Here is a 20,252-nt window from a genome sequence, read left to right on the forward strand (position 1 = left end):
TGTTGTCCACTTGTCGGATTTGGAGTATTTTCATATGAGGATATATTTGACCATGACATGTATATGTTGAAGTTTATGATTTGAATTCCGCTGTGACCGTTGAAATATTATATATATGCATGACGTTAATTGGTTTTATTTTGAGACGTAGCATCTATTTCTAGAATATTTCTGATGTATTTGCGCGTTTTACCGCTTAATAGAAATAGGGTGTTACAAGTTGGTATCAGAGCCGTGGTCAGTCTTGTCTAGACTAGTAGATTAGTGTATGTTGATTTACCCTGTTAGTATGCGAATGGTAATGAGTTACCTTCGGTACTTGTTCTTGTGTTGTTGTGCTGTTGTTCTTATCTGTTGGTTGGTTTTGTGTAGAAGTGAGATGGCTGGTGGTAGAGATGATGCGGCAATTGCACAGGCTTTGGCTTCGATGGCACAGGTGTTGGCTCAGGCTAATGAGCAAGCGGCAGTGGGTCATCGTGATCCTGGTGAGGCTGAGGAGCGAAGGTTGGATCGTTTCTTGCGAAACAGTCCGCCGACGTTCAAGGGTAGATATGACCCAGATGGAGCTCAGGGTTGGGTGCTGGCCATGGAGAGGATCTTCCATGCTATGGTGACTAGTGAGGACCAGAAGGCCAGGTTGGCTACTCATATGCTTGCAGAAGAGGCTGAGTATTGGTGGACCAATGCTAAGGGAAGGCTTGAGGCTGGTGGAGCTGTGACTTGGGCTAGGTTCAAGACTGAGTTTTTGAGGAAGTACTTTCCTGAGGATTTGAGGACTAAGAAGGAAGTGGAGTTCTTGAACTTGAAGCAAGAGAACCGTTCAGTGGCTGAGTATGCGGCAAAGTTTGAGGAGCTTTCGAGGTTTTGCCCGTACATCAATGTAGAGGATGCTATGGTCTCTAAGTGTGTAAAGTTTGAGAGTGGCTTGAGGCCCGACATCTACCAGTATATGTGTATTCAGGAGATCCGTGATTTTGATACTTTGGTGCATAAGTGTCGTATGTTTGATGATGCTGGAAGGGCTAAGGTTAATCACTACAAGGCTCAGAATGAGAAGAAAGGAAAGGGGCATGGATTTGGGAAACCGTACAACAAAGACAAAGGCAAGAAGAGAGAATCTGGTGGAGGCTCTAAGGTGAATGTTGCTGAGGTGAGGTGCTACAAGTGTGGCACATTGGGTCATTTTGCTAATGATTGCAAGAGTGGTGAGAAGTGCTACAAGTGTGGAGAAGCAGGTCACAAGGCTGCTGAGTGCAAGAAGGAGATCACTTGCTACAATTGTGGTGAGAAGGGGCATATCAGTACTAAGTGTACCAAGCCGAAGAAGGCGGCGGGGAAGGTGTTTGCATTGAATGCGGAAGAGGTGGAGCATCCTGATAATCTCATCCGAGGTATGTGTTTTATCAATAGTACTCCTTTGATTGCAATTATTGATACTAGTGCTACTCATTCTTTTATCGCGGCGAGTTGTGTTGAGCGTTTGGGTTTGGTTGTGACTCCGTTGTCTCGAGGGATGGTTATCGATACCCCGGCTAGTGGTTCAGTGACTACTTCTTTAGTGTGTGCTAAGTGTCCTGTTAGTTTTGGTAATGTTGACTTTGAGTTGGATCTTGTGTGTCTTCCATTGAAGCATATGGACGTTATTTTTGGTATGGATTGGATGTTGACTTTTGGTGTTAACATTAATTGTTTAACCAAGAGTGTAACGTTTTCTAAGCCGGTAGTTGAGGAAGGTAGAAGGTTCTTGACCGCGGAGCAAGTGAAGAAGTCCTTGGGTGGTGAAGCTAGTGTATTCATGATGTTTGCTTCCTTGAAGGAGAGTAGTGAGAAAGGAGTTGGTGATTTGCCTGTAGTGCAAGAATTCCCAGAAGTTTTTCCGGACGACATTACCGAGTTACCACCGGAGAGAGAGGTTGAGTTTGCAATTGATTTGGTGCCTGGAACGAGTCCTATTTCGATTGCGCCTTATCGGATGTCTGCATCAGAATTGGGTTAGTTGAAGAAACAGTTGGAAGAGTTGCTCGAGAAACAGTTTATCAGGCCGAGTGTTTCTCCGTGGGGTGCTCCTGTGTTGTTGGTAAAGAAGAAAGATGGAAGCATGAGGTTGTGTGTGGATTATCGGCAGTTGAACAAGGTGACAATCAAGAATCGGTATCCACTTCCGAGGATTGATGATTTGATGGATCAGTTGGTTGGTGCGGAAGTGTTTAGCAAGATTGATTTGAGATCAGGATATCATCAGATTAGAGTGAAGGCGGAAGATATATCCAAAACTGCGTTCAGAACGAGGTATGGACACTATGAGTATTCTGTGATGCCATTTGGAGTGTCTAATGCGCCAGGTGTCTTCATGAAGTATATGAATAGAATATTTCATCCTTTTCTGGATTGTTTTGTGGTGGTGTTTATAGATGAAATTTTGGTGTATTCGAAGTCTGAAGAAGAGCATGCCGAGCATTTGAGGATTGTGTTAGGAGTCTTGAATGAGAATAAGTTGTTTGCTAAGTTGTCGAAGTGTGAGTTTTGGTTGCGGGAAGTGAGTTTCCTTGGTCATGTGATTTCTAAAGGTGGTATCGCCGTGGATCCGTCGAAGGTTGATGCAGTGTTGCAGTGGGAATCACCTAAGTCTGTTTTTGAGGTTAGAAGCTTTCTTGGATTGGCAGGTTATTATCAGAGGTTCATTGAGGGATTCTCTAAGTTGGCGTTGCCATTGACGCAGTTGACTCGGAAAGGACAAGCTTGTGTTTGGGATGCTAAGTGTGAAGAGAGTTTCCAAGAGTTGAAGAAGAGGTTGACGTCAGCTCCAGTGTTGATTTTGCCGAATCCGAAGGAATCTTTTGTTGTGTATTGTGATGCTTCTAAGATGGGTCTTGGTGGTGTGTTTATGCAGAATCGTCAGGTTGTGGCTTATGCTTCGAGGCAGTTGAAAGTGCATGAGAAGAATTATCCGACTCATGACTTGGAATTAGCGGCTGTTGTGTATGTGTTGAAGATTTGGAGGCATTATCTGTATGGTTCTAAATTTGAAGTGTTTAGTGACCATAAGAGTTTGAAGTATTTGTTTGACCAGAAAGAGTTGAATATGAGGCAGAGGAGATGGTTGGAGTATCTTAAGGATTTTGACTTCCAGTTGAGCTATCATCCTGGAAAGGCCAATGTTGTTGCTGATGCTTTGAGTAGAAAGTCGTTGCATATGTCTGCTTTGATGGTGAAAAAGTTGGAGTTGATTGAGCAATTTCGAGACTTGAGTTTGGTTAGTGAGTTAACGCCGGATGGTGTGAGGTTGGGAATGTTGAAGCTGACAAGTAATATTCTGGAGGAGATCAAGAATGGTCAGAAGGAAGATTTGGAACTTGTAGATCGAGTGGTGTTGGTTAATCAAGGCAAAGGTGGAGACTTTAGATTGGATGAGAACGGTGTTTTGATGTTTCGTGATCGTGTTTGTGTGCCAAGTGTTCTTGAGCTTAAGAGATAGATTTTGGAAGAAGGTCATAAAAGTAGTTTGAGTATTCATCCAGGAGCGACTAAGATGTACCAAGATTTGAAGAGGTTGTTTTGGTGGCCTGGAATGAAGAAGGAAATCGCAGAGTTTGTGTATGCTTGTTTGATTTGTCAGAAGTCCAAGATTGAACATCAGAAACCGTCGGGTTTGATGCAACCGTTGTTTGTGCCAGAGTGGAAGTGGGATAGTATATCGATGGATTTTGTTGGAGCGTTACCAAAGACTGTTAAGGGTTTTGATTCTATTTGGGTGATTGTTGATCGGTTGACGAAGTCGGCACACTTTGTTCCTATCAAGACCGGTATGTCTGTGGCAAAGTTGGCCGAGGTCTACATTGAGCAGATTGTTAGATTGCATGGTATTCCTTCTAGTATTGTGTCGGATCGGGATCCGAGGTTTACTTCTAAGTTTTGGGAGAGTTTGCAAGTTTCTTTGGGGACTAAGTTGAGGTTGAGTTCTGCTTATCATCCCCAAACCGATGGTCAGACGGAGAGGACTATTCAGAGTTTGGAAGATTTGTTGAGGGCTTGTGTTTTGGAACAAGGTGTCAGTTGGGTTGAATGTTTACCGTTGATTGAGTTTACTTACAACAACAGTTTTCATTCTAGCATCGGAATGGCACCGTTTGAGGCTTTGTATGGTCGGAGGTGAAGGACTCCTTTGTGTTGGTACGAGTTAGGAGAAAGTGCTTTGCTAGGACCGGATGTTGTGCAAGAGACTACGGAAAAGGTTAAGATGATCCAAGAGAAGATGAAAGCGTCTCAGAGTAGGCAGAAGAGTTATCATGATAAGAGGAGGAAAGACCTTGAGTTTCAGGTTGGTGATCATGTGTTTTTGAGAGTGAATCCTGTAACCGGTGTTGGACGTGCTTTGAAGTGTCGGAAGTTAACTCCTCGTTTTGTTGGACCTTTTGAGATTGTTGAGAAGGTTGGGGTTGTAGCGTATCGGATTGCGTTACCACCATCTTTGTCGAATCTTCATGATGTGTTTCATCTCAGTTGAGGAAGTATGTGTATGATGCGTCTCATGTGATCCAAATGGATGATTTGGAAGTAAGGGATAATTTGACTGTTGAGACTTGGCCAGTTAGGATTGAGGATCGTGAAGTGAAGCGTTTGCGTGGCAAGGAGATCGTTTTGGTTAAAGTGATTTGGGTTGGACCGACTGGTGAGAGTGCCACTTGGGAATCGGAGAGTAGGATGAGGGTTGCGTATCTAGAGTTGTTTCCTTCAGGTAATTTTCGAGGGCGAAAATTCTTTTTAGTGGGGGAGAGTTGTAACAGCCGGATTTTTCGCTATATTTATTTTATTTATTATTTACGTGTGTTCTATGTGCTCTTATGTGATTAATTGCCTCTGTGTGTATTTTTGGTTGGGATTCGTAGAATTCGGTGTTAGAAGGGTATTTTAGTCATTTTGGACTTAGGGGTATTTTGGTCATTTTGAGGGCAGGGGTAATTTTGTAATTTTTGCCGAAGGTTATTTTTAGTGCTTAGTGAGGGTTTCATTTTACTAAGTGTTGGAGAGTGTAGTAATTATTTTATTTACCGTTAAGTGACCGTTAGTGTTATTTTTTACCGGTAAGTGAGTAGTAACATTTTTGAGGTTGAATTAGAAATGGGTTAGGCCCATTAAGGTTTGTGAGATAAGCCCATTAAGTGAGCCTTTATAAACTTGTGTTAGTAAAGAGATAGGGTTTCAAACATTTCATTTCATTTCATTTCACAATTAGAGAGAGTTAGAGAGAAAAGCTCAAGAGGAGAAAAAGGGTTTTGAAGAGAAGGGACTAGAGAGAGCTAGAAGAGGCTAGAGAATCAAGGGTTGGAGCTAAAGTGAGGCACTAGCTAGTGATTGTGGAGAATTAAGGTAAGAGGGTTAGGCTTCACTCATAATTTCATAACTTTTCTCTTTTACCCATTTTCATGAAATTGATGAATTGGTTTTAATTGATGTAAATTCGTGCATAATTGTTGTTGTTATGTTTGAGAACATGATTTGTATGATAATTGTGTTGTTGTTGTTGTTGAATTTGTATGTCAAAATGGGTATATATGAATATGATATGATTTTGTGTGAAATTGATGAAGAATGAAGTTGTGGTTGTTAAATTGTGGATGATTTCATGATTAGATGTTGTTGTTGTTGTTGTTGTTGTTAGATGTGTTGTTGATAAATTGATGCATTGGGTATCATGAATTGGAGAATTATGATGAGATTTGTTGTTGTTGTTCAAATTTGTGAAGTTGTGTTAAGTTGTTCATGTGAAGGACCAAAATGAAATTTTGATATATGAAATTGTTGGCTGAGTTTTTGATGTTGATGGATGAATTGAACTTGGTAGAATTTCTGTTTTCATGTTGTGATTTTGTTAGTCGAGTCGTTTGGGAGAAAACAGGATTTTCGTGTGAAAATTCGAGTGTTAACCGATTTGAAAAATGAGTGTGATGTGAGGTTTTGGAAAATGATTTTGGGATGGTTGAAACTTGAATTTTTCTGTACATTATGATAGAGCTAAGTGTTAGGAGAATGTAGGCGAAAACGGCATCGAAAACGGATTAACGGTTTTATTTTTATGCGTGAAAACGTGAAGGTTAAAAATCTGGCGCTGTCTGTCAAACTAAGAACGTGCCACGATGGTGACCAGAAATTTCAGTGTTTTTGAATCTGGAAAAATCGTGCCACGATGGGAGACCCACGTGCCACGATCCTATCTGACAAGAAACCTTAAAATGCATTTTTCTTCAATCCAATTGCTTCCAAACTTGTTCCAAAGTGTAGGGGCTTTATCCTAACCATCTAGGGGTGTTTTATGAAGGAAATAACTTTGTTTAAAGGGGTCTATTGAGTTCTTATGTTGCTTGGCATTGAAATGAATTAATTAAGAGACGAACTTAGTTAATCATATAATTTCGTTGTGTTTGGCCGATGAATTGCTTATGTAATCTCTATTACACGCTTATGTGATTTGTGAGAATACATGGCATAGGCAATTGAGCTTGTTTACTTGGTTTTGACTCAAATGTTCAATTAACTTAATGTTGTGATTTTGAGAGACGAACTTAACTAGAAATGACTTTTGAGAATTAATTGATGGTGAATCCTTTATGGAGAGTTATTATATGTTATGTAAAGATGATTGGTGGTGTATTTATGTGACAACTACATGTTGTGGAATTTTTGAATATTGTTGGTGATTGTATATATGAAATGTGGTGGTGAATTGTTAATGATTGCATATATACAAGTATTGGTGATGGTGAGGTGATTATTGTTTGTGTGAACATATGCATTTGTAGTTGAGTCATATGTTCATGCATACATGACTGATGGTGGTGGATTTTATATCCAATAGAGGTGATTACGATGTTTTTGTTGCATCGAAGGTGACGACCTTGAGGTGTTTTGGTACCACATGCATCTAGATGAGTCTAGAGACATTGCATAAACTGTTGGTGGATTGAATTGCATTAAGATGTGTTTGATGGTTGATTATTGCTAATTGTACTTGCGGATTGAATTGTTAACTGTTGATTGACAAGGTGAGGTTGTGATATGTGTATGATACACTTGTGGATATGAACTTGATATAATGATATTGAATGATCTTGGATTGCTTATATGTGGTGAATATTGAGGAACTATGTATGAATTGTCATTCTTTATCCTTGATTATATCTTTCATTTTCAAAGTTCTTATTAATCTTATATGGATTATGATGATGTAATGCTAACCCTCAGTGGTTTTGACCGCCTACCTGTCTGTATGGATGGGTAGACGTTGTGCAGGACTAGACGCTTGGTGAGTTTGCTTGTTGGATGTTTGGACGACGGGAGCTTTCTCCGTTGTCATGTCAGTGTCGTAGTATCTAGGCTCTGATTAGGCTTAGTGTCTATTTGTTGTTTTTGGATTCTGTTGCTATGTTGTTGTTATTGTCCACTTGTCAGATTTGGAGTATTTTCATATGAGGATATATTTGACCATGACATGTATATGTTGAAGTTTATGATTTGAATTCCGTTGTGACCGTTGAAATATTATATATATGCATGACGTTAATTGGTTTTATTTTGAGACGTAGCATCTATTTCTAGAATATTTCTGATGTATTTGCGCGTTTTACCGCTTAATAGAAATAGGGTGTTACAAGTTGGTATCAGAGCCGTGGTCAGTCTTGTCTAGACTAGTAGATTAGTGTATGTTGATTTACCCTGTTAGTATGCGAATGGTAATGAGTTACCTTTGGTACTTGTTCTTGTGTTGTTGTGCTGTTGTTCTTATCTGTTGGTTGGTTTTGTGTAGAAGTGAGATGGCTGGTGGTAGAGATGATGCGGCAATTGCACAGGCTTTGGCTTCGATGGCACAGGTGTTGGCTCAGGCTACTGAGCAAGCGGCAGTGGGTCATCGTGATCCTGGTGAGGCCGAGGAGCGAAGGTTGGATCGTTTCTTGCGAAATAGTCCGCCGACGTTCAAGGGTAGATATGACCCGGATGGAGCTCAGGGTTGGGTGCTGGCCATGGAGAGGATCTTCCATGCTATGGTGACTAGTGAGGACCAGAAGGCCAGGTTGGCTACTCATATGCTTGCAGAGGAGGCTGAGTATTGGTGGACCAATGCTAAGGGAAGGCTTGAGGCTGGTGGAGCTGTGACTTGGGCTAGGTTCAAGACTGAGTTTTTGAGGAAGTACTTTCCTGAGGATTTGAGGACTAAGAAGGAAGTGGAGTTCTTGAACTTGAAGCAAGAGAACCGTTCAGTGGCTGAGTATGCGGCAAAGTTTGAGGAGCTTTCGAGGTTTTGCCCGTACATCAATGTAGAGGATGCTATGGTCTCTAAGTGTGTAAAGTTTGAGAGTGGCTTGAGGCCTGATGACATTCTGTCATTACGTAATATTAGGGACTTATTGTGACATTTTGATAGAGTTCTCATGCAATTTTTACTGTTCTGGAGTGCAAAAAGCTTAAAATTTGAAGTCTGTTCGAAGGAAATCGCGCCACGCCAATTTCAAGCCGTGCTGCGATTTTTGAAGCAAAAATACACACTTCCTGTAAAGGGGAAATCGCGGCACGCCAATTAACAAGGCGCGGCGCGATTTTGATGGGTCAGGCCCATGACTTCTATAAATACTGCACTCAATCTGAAGAACAAGGGTTACGATTTTGGAGAACGAAAGTGCGATTTTAACACCCAGAAGGCTGCAGCGGAGAGGATTTCATCATCTCTAACCCAGTTTATGTATGTTTTAATTATTTCATTGATTATGCTATTTGTAAACTCGATTATGAGTAGCTAAATCTCTTAGAGATTAGATCCGAGATGAATCTTTGTAACCCTAATTGACACATGTTGCTGTGAAACTCTATTTTGTTTATGAATTCAATTCTAGTTTATTCAATTCAATTGTTCTTAATGCTTTTTATATCTTGATCACATATAACTTGATTTCGTGAGAATGAATGACCACTGACCATGGCTTTCAACTTAGACCTAATTGAATTGTTCTAATAAACAGGGTTAGTCTAGGAATAGATAATCGTTTGTTAGTGATAATAGGTTAACGTTCGGTAAAACCTTCAAGAATTATTAGACCACCTAAGGAATTAGGGGCTGTAGTTTAAGAAGAGGGTCCTAACTCAAGGGATTGATTAGGGCTAATTTATTAATCATCGTAAACTAGAAGAGGGTTCATAACAAATAGGTGCAGTAGACCAATTAGGGGAACTTAGAGGATTCGACGGATCTGATCTCATCTTTCTCTCATATTTTCTTAATCAAATCTTTACTTTTTTTATTTGATTTCTTAAAATCAAACCAAATCTACTGCCTAGTGGCAAAACAAAATAAACTTTTACACATCCTAATTTTATAACGCAATTGAATTATTGAAGTTAAAAACAGTCCTCGTGGGATCGATATTTTTACTACTTCGATAGTATCTGGTGCACTTGCCAGAGTTCTATCAAGTTTTTGGCGCCGTTGCCGGGGACTGTTGAGTCATTTCAATTTGGCAATTACGTTATTATTTAGGATTTCTGTCTTTTATATTTTTGTATATATATATATTAAAAAAAAATATTATGTTCTTTGTTTTCTTCTCATTGTACTGTGCTACTGAAAAGTTTATCCAAGTTTTGCAGCTATGATAGACAGGTTACTCCTCTATGACACCGAAGAGATTGCTAAGTTGCAGTATGAAAAATATATGCTATCTTTTAAGATCAAAATTTTGGACAACAAAATCTCGAGTTGTGGTCATTATGAGGCGAATCAACCAGGTAGTGATGGTGAAGGGAAGAAAGAGGTGATCAACATCGATTACAATACTCAACTTCAGAATATTTTAGATGATTTCTTGGTGTCAAATCAAGTTTTATTTGAAAAGTTTGATGTTCAGTGTGGTGATCTTGTTGAGAAAGCACATGAGTCTAAGAGGAAGCTGGTTCAGATGGAGATTGAGTGTCACAAGGTTGTGGTGGAAGAAAATCCAAAAGTGAGGAGTGCTGACATTTTTCCGAAGTCTGAACAAACAGGGGTTAAGGAAATCACTCGTGTGCAAATGGATGCATGTCCTTCTCTAAGGTGGGAGAGCTTAAATTCCAAAGGTTTAACTGTGAGTGCATGGGAGCATCTACTTCTTTGTTACAAATTCATGGAATTCCTACCAAACAAGAGGAAGAAGAAGGATGATGTGTTCTTTTTGACATATTTGCCACCCTAACAGTGGTTGAAATGTCAAGCTCAATGACGTAAAAGAAAGCGCTGGGTGGGAGGCAACCCACTGTTTAATTTTCAGGTATGATTTTATTGCTTTCAAAAAAAAAAAAAAAAAAAAAACAAAAACAAAAACAAAAACAAAAACACAAAAATATTTTTCTTTTCTTTTAATACAAGGCAGGAAAGTTTAAAAATTTGTTCAAAATATACCTCTTGCCAAGAAAATCATGCAAGGCACTGATGTCTTGCATAATTCTCTCCTCAAAAGTTTTTCAAAAATTCAATGAACTCAGGCATTTTTCAAGAAAACAAAAAATTTTGGCCTGAGGAAGCAAAACACACTCCCTGTTTCATCAAAATCGCGCCGCTCTGTGTATTTTGGCGTGCCGCGATTTTGAGGAACAGAAAAGCATTTTCCCTGTTTTAACAAAATCGCGCCGCGCCTTGCATTTTGGCGTGCCGCGATTTTCACCAAACAGACCTATAAAACCAGCCTTTTCCACCATTCTTCCCATTCCTATTTTCCTACCGTTACTCTGTCAAAATTTCCCTAGAAACCTAACCACGAAATTCCTTCATTATCATCATCTTATTCACTTCCTAAACATCATCAAACCACAAATTCATCATCCATTCATCAACCTAAACCTTCACAATTCACCAATTTTCCAAAACTCCACAAATTTCCCATTCACCATCTTCCTTTCACTCACAAATGGCCTCCAACCAAAGAAACACCCGCTCAAAGAAAGCCACCAACCCCAAGCTATCCACAAGCAAAGCCAAACGCCCTCGTGCCGCATCCGAACCACCCGAAAACGCCATTCATTTCATCAATGACCAAGCCCAAGAGTTCCACCAATCCATGAAAAGTTTTGAAGTTGTGGGGGAGAGAAAGTTTGACTTCACAAGGCTTGTTAAGTATCCGTTCTTTGAGGCTGAATTACGAAGGAGAGGGTGGACGAAGTTGAATGAGATGATCGGTGAAGCGAACAACAAAACCGTGATCGTCGAATTCTTTGCAAATGCACGGGTTACCGATACACCCTTTCAATCTTTTGTTCGAGGCAAGACCATTGATTTCAGCCCTGAAGCTCTTAATGAATGGCTGAATGTTCAACCACCGGAGGAGTGTTGGGTTGAGAAACTGAGGAGGGAGAGATTTGGTATAACGGAGGATACATTTGATGACATCATTACCACAATGTGTAGGCCTGGGTCGACTTGGAAAAAGTCCCGGATGCTTACTTATGCTGAAATGTTACCGATACCCAAGGCATGGGTGTCTTATTTGGTCCAGACTCTTGAGAGTGCCTCTTGCACTTTTGAAATTCCTCTCAAGAGGGTGCTTGCTGCCTATGCTATCATCAAGGAGTACCCTATAGATATTGGCCGCATCTTGGCCAATAGTCTTCATGATCTAGCAACCGGGAATACCACACAATTGGGGCATGGAAGCTTAATTAATTGGTTGTGTGAGCAAGAGTTGGTGCCGGCATATGATAGTGATCTCAACACCAGCAATATGAAGCCGATCACCGACTCAGTCATGGATGGATTCGTGAAGAAATATGAAGGCTATATGAAGGAGAGAGAGAGAGGGAGGCAGCAAGGCAACGACAAATAGAGCAAGGAGGGAGTAGTAGCCAAGGGGGTTATGCTCCTCTTCATCCAAAGCTTGAGGAATTCATGCATGTGCAAGCTAATTGGATGAATGAGACTTCGGACCAGCTGTGGGTGAACCGTCCTAGGTTCTCAGCTGCGTTTGCTGCGGAGGCTCAATTGTATATGGGTCCGATTCGTGGGTCTTATGAGAGGTTTGGAGGCTCCCGTGAGCGCATGGAGCAATATTTTACACATCAAGAAGAGTATGGGTTGCGCATGAGGAGGGAAATCACTGATGATTTCAATAACACCGAGCAAGATCAAGGGGATGACATCTTTGAAGGATTGAGGACACCGGGGGCTGGACACTCGGATGATGATCAAGACATGGGCTGATCTACTGATGGATTAGCATTTTCTGCTTTGTATTTTATTTTTCAGTCATTTTTCTTTTGATGTAGTTTCTTTTTATTTTCTTTTTAATGTCGAAGTCCATTGAACTTATTTCCCTATTGTAATTGCTCCTGCACTTGTTTTATTAATGAATTTGTTTTGTTTCATGTGACCTATTCCAGTTTAGTAACAGTTGTTTGATGAAACGGTGTTCCAAAAGTTCTAAAGGAGGGGTGACTTGATTCAAAGGCGAAGTGTACGGCGTTGCTAGGTAGTCACATACTCCCAGAAATCTCAGCCATAAGGTTCATTGCCAAATCTTGTTTTTCAATTTACTTATATTTATATTAGTTTTCCATGCAACTACATTTCTAGAACTTGCATTGTTTCTCTATTATTGATTGGTCTTTGTCAATTACACACTGAGGCAAAAGTGCTTGGTCCTGTGAGCCTTTTTGAAGCCTACCCTGATATTGATTGAATTTATCCTTTCTTAACCAATTGTGAGCCGGTAGGATTAGAACTTTTTGTTCGGTGACAAACTACATTACAAGCCTAGAGACTTTTAGGACTTGTCCCTTAATGAATTTCTGAGTTAAGGCATTGTAGAATGTTGCTAAAGATTAAGTTTGGGGTTGCTATTGGAATTTGCAACCAACTAAGTTTGGGGTGGGGGTACTAGAGAATAAGAGAACAAAAAAAAAAAATGAAAGAAATATGAAATTGTCATGCAATATATACACAAAAATGGTGTATCAAAAAAAAAAAAAAAAAAAAAGAAATTGAATGATGAAAAAGGGACAAAACATCTAAAATCCGAGTAACTTCAAACTCGAGTGTCCCTAAATATGAAAAATGTTCTCTAGTACCTTTGCATTGATTGTATTTCCACAAGGTGAATGAATGAAGGATTGAACTTTGTGCTTTAACTTCCGTAGGAATGCCTAACTCAAATTTTGTGTAGCCTACTTATCCAAATATATCCCACCTTTCACCTAAGCCCCGTTATAACCCTAAAGACCTCAAAAGTGTGTAATGATATTGACTTTGATTGATGTTTAGAAACTTTTCAAGCATATGGTAATATGTAGACCTGCATGTCGACTGGTAGAACCCTATTTCAAATTGTTGCGTGGAGTTGTGAATTGGTGGATGCGAACAAGTCAAACTAGCTCATCTTTAGCTAGAAGGAGAATGAACTTTTGGGTACTATCGTTTTGTCAGGTAACTGTTATTTTACTGTCGTTTGTCACTGTTGCAAGCAAATTCCTTGAGGACAAGGAATGGTTTAAGTTTGGGGTTGTGATGACATTCTGTCATTACGTAATATTAGGGACTTATTGTGACATTTTGATAGAGTTCTCATGCAATTTTTACTGTTCTGGAGTGCAAAAAGCTTAAAATTTGAAGTCTGTTCGAAGGAAATCGCGCCACGCCAATTTCAAGCCGTGCTGCGATTTTTGAAGCAAAAATACACACTTCCTGTAAAGGGGAAATCGCGGCACGCCAATTAACAAGGCGCGGCGCGATTTTGATGGGTCAGGCCCATGACTTCTATAAATACTGCACTCAATCTGAAGAACAAGGGTTACGATTTTGGAGAACGAAAGTGCGATTTTAACACCCAGAAGGCTGCAGCGGAGAGGATTTCATCATCTCTAACCCAGTTTATGTATGTTTTAATTATTTCATTGATTATGCTATTTGTAAACTCGATTATGAGTAGCTAAATCTCTTAGAGATTAGATCCGAGATGAATCTTTGTAACCCTAATTGACACATGTTGCTGTGAAACTCTATTTTGTTTATGAATTCAATTCTAGTTTATTCAATTCAATTGTTCTTAATGCTTTTTATATCTTGATCACATATAACTTGATTTCGTGAGAATGAATGACCACTGACCATGGCTTTCAACTTAGACCTAATTGAATTGTTCTAATAAACAGGGTTAGTCTAGGAATAGATAATCGTTTGTTAGTGATAATAGGTTAACGTTCGGTAAAACCTTCAAGAATTATTAGACCACCTAAGGAATTAGGGGCTGTAGTTTAAGAAGAGGGTCCTAACTCAAGGGATTGATTAGGGCTAATTTATTAATCATCGTAAACTAGAAGAGGGTTCATAACAAATAGGTGCAGTAGACCAATTAGGGGAACTTAGAGGATTCGACGGATCTGATCTCATCTTTCTCTCATATTTTCTTAATCAAATCTTTACTTTTTTTATTTGATTTCTTAAAATCAAACCAAATCTACTGCCTAGTGGCAAAACAAAATAAACTTTTACACATCCTAATTTTATAACGCAATTGAATTATTGAAGTTAAAAACAGTCCTCGTGGGATCGATATTTTTACTACTTCGATAGTATCTGGTGCACTTGCCAGAGTTCTATCAAGGCCCGACATCTACCAGTATATGTGTATTCAGGAGATCCGTGATTTTGATACTTTGGTGCATAAGTGTCGTATGTTTGATGATGCTGGAAGGGCTAAGGTTAATCACTACAAGGCTCAGAATGAGAAGAAAGGAAAGGGGCATGGATTTGGGAAACCGTACAACAAAGACAAAGGCAAGAAGAGAGAATCTGGTGGAGGCTCTAAGGTGAATGTTGCTGAGGTGAGGTGCTACAAGTGTGGCACATTGGGTCATTTTGCTAATGATTGCAAGAGTGGTGAGAAGTGCTACAAGTGTGGAGAAGCAGGTCACAAGGCTGCTGAGTGCAAGAAGGAGATCACTTGCTACAATTGTGGTGAGAAGGGGCATATCAGTACTAAGTGTACCAAGCCGAAGAAGGCGGCGGGGAAGGTGTTTGCATTGAATGCGGAAGAGGTGGAGCATCCTGATAATCTCATCCGAGGTATGTGTTTTATCAATAGTACTCCTTTGATTGCAATTATTGATACTAGTGCTACTCATTCTTTTATCGCGGCGAGTTGTGTTGAGCGTTTGGGTTTGGTTGTGACTCCGTTGTCTCGAGGGATGGTTATCGATACCCCGGCTAGTGGTTCAGTGACTACTTCTTTAGTGTGTGCTAAGTGTCCTGTTAGTTTTGGTAATGTTGACTTTGAGTTGGATCTTGTGTGTCTTCCATTGAAGCATATGGACGTTATTTTTGGTATGGATTGGATGTTGACTTTTGGTGTTAACATTAATTGTTTAACCAAGAGTGTAACGTTTTCTAAGCCGGTAGTTGAGGAAGGTAGAAGGTTCTTGACCGCGGAGCAAGTGAAGAAGTCCTTGGGTGGTGAAGCTAGTGTATTCATGATGTTTGCTTCCTTGAAGGAGAGTAGTGAGAAAGGAGTTGGTGATTTGCCTGTAGTGCAAGAATTCCCAGAAGTTTTTTCGGACGACATTACCGAGTTACCACCGGCGAGAGAGGTTGAGTTTGCAATTGATTTGGTGCCTGGAACGAGTCCTATTTCGATTGCGCCTTATCGGATGTCTGCATCAGAATTGGGTGAGTTGAAGAAACAGTTGGAAGAGTTGCTCGAGAAACAGTTTATCAGGCCGAGTGTTTCTCCGTCGGGTGCTCCTGTGTTGTTGGTAAAGAAAAAAGATGGAAGCATGAGGTTGTGTGTGGATTATCGGCAGTTGAACAAGGTGACAATCAAGAATCGGTATCCGCTTCCGAGGATTGATGATTTGATGGATCAGTTGGTTGGTGCGGAAGTGTTTAGCAAGATTGATTTGAGATCAGGATATCATCAGATTAGAGTGAAGGCGGAAGATATATCCAAAACTGCGTTCAGAACGAGGTATGGACACTATGAGTATTCTGTGATGCCATTTGGAGTGTCTAATGCGCCAGGTGTCTTCATGAAGTATATGAATAGAATATTTCATCCTTTTCTGGATCGTTTTGTGGTGGTGTTTATAGATGATATTTTGGTGTATTCGAAGTCTGAAGAAGAGCATGCCGAGCATTTGAGGATTGTGTTAGGAGTCTTAAATGAGAATAAGTTGTTTGCTAAGTTGTCGAAGTGTGAGTTTTTGTTGCGGGAAGTGAGTTTCCTTGGTCATGTGATTTCTAAAGGTGGTATCGCCGTGGATCCGTCGAAGGTTGATGCAGTGTTGCTGTGGGAATCACCTAAGTCTGTTTTTGAGGTTAGAAGCTTTCTTGGATTGGCAGGTTATTATCAGAGGTTCATTGAGGGATTCTCTAAGTTGGCGTTGCCATTGACGCAGTTGACTCGGAAAGGACAAGCTTGTGTTTGGGATGCTAAGTGTGAAGAGAGTTTCCAAGAGTTGAAGAAGAGGTTGACGTCAGCTCCAGTGTTGATTTTGCCGAATCCGAAGGAATCTTTTGTTGTGTATTGTGATGCTTCTAAGATGGGTCTTGGTGGGGTGCTTATGCAGAATCGTCAGGTTGTGGCTTATGCTTCGAGGCAGTTGAAAGTGCATGAGAAGAATTATCCGACTCATGACTTGGAATTAGCGGCTGTTGTGTATGTGTTGAAGATTTGGAGGCATTATCTGTATGGTTCTAAGTTTGAAGTGTTTAGTGACCATAATAGTTTGAAGTATTTGTTTGACCAGAAAGAGTTGAATATGAGGCAGAGGAGATGGTTGGAGTATCTTAAGGATTTTGACTTCCAGTTGAGCTATCATCCTGGAAAGGCCAATGTTGTTGCTGATGCTTTGAGTAGAAAGTCGTTGCATATGTCTGCTTTGATGGTGAAAAAGTTGGAGTTGATTGAGCAATTTCGAGACTTGAGTTTGGTTAGTGAGTTAACGCCGGATGGTGTGAGGTTGGGAATGTTGAAGCTGACAAGTAATATTCTGGAGGAGATCAAGAATGGTCAGAAGGAAGATTTGGAACTTGTAGATCGAGTGGTGTTGGTTAATCAAGGCAAAGGTGGAGACTTTAGATTGGATGAGAACGGTGTTTTGATGTTTCGTGATCGTGTTTGTGTGCCAAGTGTTCTTGAGCTTAAGAGATAGATTTTGGAAGAAGGTCATAGAAGTAGTTTGAGTATTCATCGAGGAGCGACTAATATGTACCAAGATTTGAAGAGGTTGTTTTGGTGGCCTGGAATGAAGAAGGAGATCGCAGAGTTTGTGTATGCTTGTTTGGTTTGTCAGAAGTCCAAGATTGAACATCAGAAACCGTCGGGTTTGATGCAACCGTTGTTTGTGCCAGAGTGGAAGTGGGATAGTATATCGATGGATTTTGTTGGAGCGTTACCAAAGACTGTTAAGGGTTTTGATTCTATTTGGGTGATTGTTGATCGGTTGACGAAGTCGGCACACTTTGTTCCTATCAAGACCGGTATGTCTGTGGCAAAGTTGGCCGAGGTCTACATTGAGCAGATTGTTAGATTGCATGGTATTCCTTCTAGTATTGTGTCGGATCGGGATCCGAGGTTTACTTCTAAGTTTTGGGAGAGTTTGCAAGTTGCTTTGGGGACTAAGTTGAGGTTGAGTTCTGCTTATCATCCCCAGACCGATGGTCAGACGGAGAGGACTATTCAGAGTTTGGAAGATTTGTTGAGGGCTTGTGTTTTGGAACAAGGTGTCAGTTGGGTTGAATGTTTACCGTTGATTGAGTTTACTTACAACAACAGTTTTCATTCTAGCATCGGAATGGCACCGTTTGAGGCTTTGTATGGTCGGAGGTGTAGGACTCCTTTGTGTTGGTACGAGTTAGGAGAAAGTACTTTGCTAGGACCGGATGTTGTGCAAGAGACTACGGAAAAGGTTAAGATGATCCAAGAGAAGATGAAAGCGTCTCAGAGTAGGCAGAAGAGTTATCATGATAAGAAGAGGAAAGACCTTGAGTTTCAGGTTGGTGATCATGTGTTTTTGAGAGTGAATCCTATAACTGGTGTTGGACATGCTTTGAAGTGTCGGAAGTTAACTCCTCGTTTTGTTGGAACTTTTGAGATTGTTGAGAAGGTTGGGGTTGTAGCGTATCGGATTGCGTTACCACCATCTTTGTCGAATCTTCATGATGTGTTTCATGTGTCTCAGTTGAGGAAGTATGTGTATGATGTGTCTCATGTGATCCAAATGGATGATTTGGAAGTAAGGGATAATTTGACTGTTGAGACTTGGCCAGTTAGGATTGAGGATCGTGAAGTGAAGCGTTTCCGTGGCAAGGAGATCGTTTTGGTTAAAGTGATTTGGGTTGGACCGACTGGTGAGAGTGCCACTTGGGAATCGGAGAGTAGGATGAGGGTTGCGTATCCAGAGTTGTTTCCTTCAGGTAATTTTCGAGGGCGAAAATTCTTTTTAGTGGGGGAGAGTTGTAACAGCCCGATTTTTCGCTAGATTTATTTTATTTATTATTTATGTGTGTTCTATGTGCTCTTATGTGATTAATTGCCTCTGTGTGTATTTTTGGTTGGGATTCGTAGAATTCGGTGTTAGAAGGGTATTTTAGTCATTTAGGACTTAGGGGTATTTTGGTCATTTTGAGGGCAGAGGTAATTTTGTAATTTTTGCCGAAGGTTATTTTTAGTGCTTAGTGAGGGTTTCATTTTACTAAGTGTTGGAGAGTGTAGTAATTATTTTATTTACCGTTAAGTGACCGTTAGTGTTATATTTTACCGGTAAGTGAGTAGTAACATTTTTGAGGTTGAATTAGAAATGGGTTAGGCCCATTAAGGTTTGTGAGATAAGCCCATTAAGTGAGCCTTTATAAACTTGTGTTAGTAAAGAGATAGGGTTTCAAACATTTCATTTCACAATTAGAGAGAGTTAGAGAGAGAAGCTCAAGAGGAGAAAAAGGGTTTTGAAGAGAAGGGACTAGAGAGAGCTAGAAGAGGCTAGAGAATCAAGGGTTGGAGCTAAAGTGAGGCACTAGCTAGTGATTGTGGAGAATTAAGGTAAGAGGGTTAGACTTCACTCATAATTTCATAACTTTTCTCTTTTACCCATTTTCATGAAATTGATGAATTGGTTTTAATTGATGTAAATTCGTGCATAATTGTTGTTGTTATGTTTGAGAACATGATTTGTATGATAATTGTGTTGTTGTTGTTGAATTTGTATGTCAAAATGGGTATATATGAATATGATATGATTTTGTGTGAAATTGATGAAGAATGAAGTTGTGGTTGTTAAATTGTGGATGATTTCATGATTAGATGTTGTTGTTGTTGTTGTTAGATGTGTTGTTGATGAATTGATGCATTGGGTATCATGAATTGGAGAATTATGATGAGATTTGTTGTTGTTGTTCAAATTTGTGAAGTTGTGTTAAGTTGTTCATGTGAAGGACCAAAATGAAATTTTGATATATGAAATTGTTGGCTGAGTTTTTGATGTTGATGGATGAATTGAACTTGGTAGAATTTCTGTTTTCATGTTGTGATTTTGTTAGTCGAGTCGTTTGGGAGAAAACAGGATTTTCGTGTGAAAATTCGAGTGTTAACCGTTTTGAAAAATGAGTGTGATGTGAGGTTTTGGAAAATGATTTTGGGATGTTTGAAACTTGAATTTTTCTGTACATTATGATAGATCGAGCTAAGTGTTAGGAGAATGTAGGCGAAAACGGCATCGAAAACGGATTAACGGTTTGATTTTTATGCGCGAAAACGTGAAGGTTAAAAATCTGGCGCTGTTTGTCAAACTAAGAACGTGCCACGATGCGGGGCCAACGTGCCACGATGGTGACCAGAAATTTCAGTGTTTTTGACTCTGGAAAAATCGTGCCACGATGGGAGACCCAAGTGCCACGATCCTATCTGACAAAAAACCTTAAAATGCATTTTTCTTCAATCCAATTGCTTCCAAACTTGTTCCAAAGTGTAGGGGCTTTATCCTAACCATCTAGGGGTGTTTTATGAAGGAAATAACTTTGTTTAAAGGGGTCTATTGAGTTCTTATGTTGCTTGGCATTGAAATGAATTAATTAAGAGACGAACTTAGTGAATCATATAATTTCGTTGTGTTTGGCCGATGAATTGCTTATGTAATCTCTATTACACGCATATGTGACTTATGAGAATACATGGCATAGGCAATTGAGCTTGTTTACTTGGTTTTGACTCAAATGTTCAATTAACTTAATGTTGTGATTTTGAGAGACGAACTTA

General features: G+C 40.0%; 1 protein-coding gene and 2 pseudogenes across 1 annotated transcript; 2 read left to right on the top strand and 1 right to left on the bottom strand.

Moving 5' to 3' along the window:
• Positions 1-20,252, bottom strand: part of LOC146905951 (uncharacterized) — a 35,440-nt pseudogene that overhangs the window by 10,482 nt on the left and 4,706 nt on the right.
• On the top strand, positions 688-7,467 carry LOC146905953 (uncharacterized; annotated as a pseudogene).
• On the top strand, positions 7,809-19,701 carry LOC146905954 (uncharacterized). The gene is made up of 4 exons (XM_085724811.1): positions 7,809-7,838; positions 8,274-8,359; positions 14,610-15,756; positions 19,675-19,701. Exons 1-4 carry the CDS (start codon positions 7,809-7,811, stop codon positions 19,699-19,701), a joined length of 1,290 nt encoding a protein of 429 aa, XP_085580937.1.

This window comes from Medicago sativa, chromosome 7 (genome assembly GCF_051527215.1).
Source record: "Medicago sativa cultivar Bolivia chromosome 7, Bolivia_mono, whole genome shotgun sequence".
NCBI lineage: Eukaryota > Viridiplantae > Streptophyta > Magnoliopsida > Fabales > Fabaceae > Medicago > Medicago sativa.